Here is a 6,220-nt window from a genome sequence, read left to right as displayed (position 1 = left end):
TATATTTCAAGGGTAATTCAGGTGAAATGATTGGATTTGAGACGACTTATTGTGCAAAATGTCGTTATTATATACTATATTTCAAGGGTAATTCAGGTGAAATGATTGGATTTGAGACGACTTATTGTGCAAAATGTCGTTATTATATACAGTATTTCAAGGGTAATTCAGGTGAAATGATTGGATTTGAGACGACTTATTGTGCAAAATGTCGTTATTATATACAATATTTCAAGGGTAATTCAGGTGAAATGATTGGATTTTTCAGGCTAGAAACTAATTAGATCAAAGATTAGAATCCAGCTCTATTTATTTCAGACTTCTTTGAGAAACGTATTACTAAGAACTATTTCGGGTTATGTTAGATAAAAGGTAAGTTTATAGTTTTATCAATCAGAGACTTCTTTGAGAAACATATTGAGAACTGTCTTAGATCGTATAAAACACTGGTTATATATGCATATATCGCCAGACACACAAAAATCAACATATATTAATGCATTGGGTATAAGGGATTTCAAGAATTGAAATAGTGTAAGTGTCTTGTCTTCAGGATTGACAAAAACAACACACTGATATATCACGAAAAGAGTAGATTGTGGTCTCATTTTCCGACATATTAAAAATCAATGCACATTCATCCACGTAGATTTTTTATGCTTATCACAGAACGTTGGACATGACACTGAACGTGATCCTCGTGAAACGATGCAAATGTGATTTTTTTTCCCTATATCATTCAAACAGAATATCACTTTCTTTCTATCTGGAAAGGTGGAGTTCTTTCCGGACAATCAAATTGATCATGATGGCGCCGAGCTGATAAACTGTCGTTCCCGCGAAGACCAGGTTGTCTGATTATACACAGCAATCTATCATTATTATCGCATAATGAAGCACGAAACACTTTTGTACGCAAGCAATCGCATGTTTTCTATCGTCAACCTTCATTCTTAGTATTGTCTAATTTGTCCACGTAAAATTCAAACCAAACCACTAAACTGTCAGTCAGATTGAATGCATTCGCACCTAAAATACCAAAAAAAATAATAATAAAAAACCTTTATTATCTGTGATAATCTCTTTATATTTGCCCTCAGGAAAGACGACATTCTAGAAATTTTGCTTTATTAATTGGCCATTCGAAAATCGATCATGGCGGCTCCTGCGCAGTAGTTGTATCCACCGAAACTTAAACAAAATGTATGTAATCTTAACCGGAATAATTGTCATGCTAATCCACCAGGGTGCTACAACTTATGAACTTTAATAACGGGGAAAATTATGTCAGAGTTTTTTTTTTATATTTTGGCTCTTGTAACGATGACAACGAGTTCCAGTGACATTACTAGCCCCAGTTTTGGTATATAGATCATAAAATGCTCGAGCGAAAGAAAACGTTCATCTGATGACAAAAGTTAATATTCTTGTTTCTTTGACTGCTCAGTAATTATCAATAAGTCGTCACCTGAATTACCCTTGAAATATTGTATATAATAACGACATTTTGCACAACAAGTCGTCTCTACTCAAAACCCGTTGTTACAACATGTACGACATTCGTTTATCAAGCTCGTGCCGAAACAACGACAGTATATCGTACCACACTCTAGAATGGACTATCGTGTCTTGAAAATTAGTTATGGTAAAAGGTATTTACTGATGAATAAATTTCGTAAGAAGTTATTTACTGATGAATAACTTTCGTAAGAAATCGGGTAAATATTTTATCTTGCCATTGATAGCGTAAAATAATTTGAATAATAATTTTAAAGTAGAAAAAGACTCTCAAAGATCGCGAGTTTAGTCGGTCAGTTTCAAACAAGTTCAACCATTTTAAACGCCATATAAGGTCTGATTATATATATATGTTTATTGGTAGGTTAGTTAAAAAAAACAGTGAACGAATGAGAATCATTGTATGCACACACACACACACAAATGTTCATTAATTTGGAGGTTTTGACGTAACTACAGTTTATATGATATTTTAGTCCGCAGAAAAGGTGTTTCAACTGTTATTATAAAAACAAAATCGACTATTATCAAGACGACTTAAATAACCTTCACAAATCTTTCGTTTGAGAATTTATTTTTCTCTGGGAAGTCCCTGCCGCTAGGGGGCTTATTCAACTTACATAGCCACTCACCTTTCGACATTTTGCTGTGGGTCTTGTTTGTCGTGTTTCCGTATTTGTACTTGTCCTCAATCATGGCGACGTAACTGCATGGAAAGTCATCGATGCTTTCCAAATCATAGTATTCGGCTTTCCCATAGAGTAGGGCGTCTATCTCTTCTTCTAGAGTATACGGAGACGTCACGTGTGTATCCTGACTTTGAATTAATTTGGATCTTAAATTGGAACACAACGTATCTTTTAGAATAGATCTAGAATGCTTTTTCCTGCGCTGAGGAATATTAATATCTAAGACTTTGTCTGAAAGAGGTACAACGTGCACATCTGAATTAAATCTCACAGTTTTATGGTAGGCAGATGAACCTGAAGACATGGATGAAGATGAAACTGAAGAAGAACTTGATGGTTTAGAGGTGTCTGTACACGAATAGTATTTGCTACAAGAAAGTTCATTGATGGACATCAAATCCTCGTGAGATGGATACGTATGGCCTTGAGAACAAAACCTGTCATGAGCTGATTCTAGAACACTATTTTTTGAATCTCTTTCTCGTATAGGCCGAGTTCTGATATTTTGTAAAGATTCATCTTTAGAGCGTTTCTCAGAAAATAAACAAGAACAGTGAGGAATGGCACAAGGTTTTTGAGAACTGTTCTTGCAGCAACAAGCGCTACGGGAACCCTCCGGATAATTTGTGATGAAGGCAGGTCTTTCACGAGATATAGGAATGTCGTTAGTTGATGTCTGCTGAGTGGAATTCGAGATGTCAGAAGAACTTTCAACAGTGGAAGAATGTGAAGCGGAAATTTCGCAGTTTTTAATAGCACTCAACAAGGATTGCCTCAAATACATTAAATGATCAAGGTTCACGTCGTAAAACCCAGAATCATGTCTTCGAGAACTAACCTGATGACAATGCTTAGCTCGGGAACACTGCTTTCCCATTACCTTTGTGCCCATCAATATTTTTGGTTTAGTTCCTTCATTACCTTTGTTAGGTAAAGACCTATTGGTGCCGTCTAGGTGACAATTACGACTTGATTTCCCTGTTTCATTACCATAGATAGAGTTCTCTGGTACTTCTGGTGTCGGACAATGACTCTTGTAGCCACTATCAATTGAATTGGAACCAGCGTATCCAACTATCGAATCCTTGTCTCCGTCACACACTGAAGGATCCGTTTGTGGTTTTGATGAAGGTGGCTCTGCGTGTCTTCCCAATAATCGACGCTGTTGATAAACGCTGGAAAGATCGTAATAATCATCCGAGTCACAAACGTCGTAGGTCAAAGCATTAATTGTTTCCAACAGTGGATTAGTAGAAATTTCCGATTGACTTGAAGACCGATGATGACAAGTAAGCTGACCATAAGGAAAACGACGCGTTCCGTTCATTGTTCTAAATTTAGCTAACTTAGGCGAATAATTACAGACAGATGATCCAGAAGGTAATTGATCTCGCCTCAAATCTGAGCGTGAATCAACCAATGAAAATGTCTGAGCGAACCTCAAGAGATTGTTTGGGTGTGGTATGAAATTCACTTGGCACGATTCAGAGAGGTCCTCCACTTCTGATGTAGAGGGATCACTTTCGCAATAAACAGTTCTACTTTCTGGCTCTAAGTGAGTGGCTACAACATCTTCAAAGGTACTGTACATATAATACATCTGACGTGTGAAGTCATCACCTTGAAGACTCAGTTCTGCCTGCAAATGAAAATCAACATATGGGTTTATATCCTAACTATATGTCACTTCAACAACACTAACAAAAACAAAACCATTCCTACCACATGTATTTTAGTACAGGCAGTACCCTCACTAAAAAACTTTGTATATTATTAATCGAAAAAAAATGAAGCATTGATATAATACGCCATCCCACGAATAGTATTATATATATAGGTGTGTATACGTGTATATATTTATACACACACATCTGTATGTAATACACACAAACAAACTAAATTGAATGCAAGCTTAGTGTTTAACTCATTTAGAAGAATTTTAAAAACATTCAATAACGGGAGTAGAGAACATGCAAATATTTTGTCACATATACAAAAATTAAAATCCACAGAGCTTTAGTTTCACAAATGTCTATTGTCATTGGACGAAGCTAAAATAGTTTCCCACCTATCAGTTGTCATTGGAGCTCAAACAGTTTCACACTTATCAGTTGTCACTGGATGATGCTAAAATAGTTCCCACCTATCAGTTGTCATTGGAGCTCAAACAGTTTCACACTTATCAGTTGTCACTGGATGATGCTAAAATAGTTTCACACCTATCAGTTGTCATTGGAGTTAAAACAGTTTCACACTTATCAGTTGTCATTGGAGCTAAAATAGTTTCACACTTATCAGTTGTCACTGGATGATGCTAAAATAGTTTCACACTTATCAGTTGTCATTGGAGCTAAAATAGTTTCACACCTATCAGTTGTCATTGGAGCTAAAACAGTTTCACACTTATCAGTTGTCACTGGATGATGCTAAAATAGTTTCCCACCTATCAGTTGTCATTGGACGAAGCTAAAATAGTTTCCCACCTATCAGTTGTCATTGGAACTAAAACAGTTTCACACTTATCAGTTGTCATTGGATGATGCTAAACTTGCATGATTATTTCAAGCATTCAAATACCTGTGTATAAATATTCCTGGCAAACGGAAGTATTTTTTTTAAATAACACTGAATTCATAAAATGTTTTCAATTTTGGTTATTTTATGGTGTGTTAACCACATTAAAACAGCTTTCCTTAATTCACAATAATATTGGACAAAATTTAGGATTCTATTGTCACAACACAAACAAGCAGTTCATTGCACAGCTTTACTCTTAACAACAAATAAACAAATGATCTAAAGAACTCTGCGAAAAATATGTCCAGATGATACATTTGAACAGCTACGAGAAAATCATGAAAAGAATGACTCTAGGTACATAAACAAATTCGCCCTAACACTGACAAAATTCACTACACTTTTTAATAGGTCGAGCGTGGACAAATGGGTTGAATGCCGGGCTGCGAGTCCGAAGGTTTATAATTCGCACCGCGATATCGCCGAGCACGCTCCGCACTTTCAAGTGTACGTACGTTATAACAGTGACAGTACGCTCGGTTAGTTAATCCAAAGTACCAGACAAAGCCCTTGTGGCTGCCGGTCTACTGACTGACTGCCTTCCTTCTAGTTGGTGAGTAGCCCAAAATTAGGGACAGTTATCCCCGAATCTTAGGCTACCGTTCATGTTAAGAATGCCAAAGTCAGTTTCTAATTTGTAGACGTTTAAACTATAGAAGATAAGGATAGAGTTCGGTATATCCGAGGCTTCTCTGAGAAACGTATTACTACGAACTGTTTCAGGTCATGTCAGAAACTAATTAGATAGATGATTAGAATACATCTCTATGTCACGTTAGAAACTAATTAGATACAATATTATAATTCAGTTCTATTTATTTCAGACTTCTTTGAGAAAATTTTTATTAAGAACTGTTTAGTAGCGCAAGTCAGTAGAATGAATGTCGTACATGTCGTAACAACGGGTGTTGAGTATAGCGCAAGTCAGTAGAATGAATGTCGTACATGTAACAACGGGTGTTGAGTATAGTGAAAGTCAGTAGAATGAGGAAATTCGTGTCGTTAAATCTACTGTGCATTTCACATGAAATTAATCTCACATCTTTATATTTGCCAAACAAATACAAGAAAACTTACAGCATACTTCAAACAGGACCTTTTCATTACATTAGTCCCTCAGTGACTCAGCGGCAGGCTTGGAAGCTTACAAAGCTAAAAGTCTGGGTTCGACACCCGAGGAAAACAAAGCGTTGACAGGCCGCTGTGTAGCTTTGTGCTTAAAAAAAATAAATCATTACTTAACGCCCTGGCTCCCAAGAAGATGTCCGTGGGCCATGACTGACCCCCGAAATCGTGATTTCTGGCCGCGGGACTTCCATATTAAAAGTTCTATGAGGATAGTTTAGAACAAAGATTTCGTTTGTGTTCAATGATTTATGGTATAATAAGCTAGCCATTCGTAAGGTTACAGTTCCTTCCCGAAGTGTCATTTTTCT

General features: G+C 36.5%; 1 protein-coding gene across 1 annotated transcript in view; it reads right to left on the bottom strand.

Moving 5' to 3' along the window:
- LOC111087341 overlaps positions 1–6,220 on the bottom strand; it is a 19,365-nt gene that overhangs the window by 8,815 nt on the left and 4,330 nt on the right. Inside the window, exon 2 of the mRNA XM_022393644.1 lies at positions 2,151–3,846. Within this exon, the coding sequence (XP_022249352.1) occupies positions 2,151–3,807 (1,657 nt within the window). The 5' untranslated portion in view covers positions 3,808–3,846. The remainder of the gene's footprint in view (positions 1–2,150; positions 3,847–6,220) is intronic.

The sequence above is a fragment of the Limulus polyphemus genome, unplaced genomic scaffold, assembly GCF_000517525.1.
Source record: "Limulus polyphemus unplaced genomic scaffold, Limulus_polyphemus-2.1.2 Scaffold2033, whole genome shotgun sequence".
NCBI lineage: Eukaryota > Metazoa > Arthropoda > Merostomata > Xiphosura > Limulidae > Limulus > Limulus polyphemus.
Note: the sequence above shows the minus strand (reverse complement) of the source record. Positions and strands in the feature narration are given on the sequence as shown.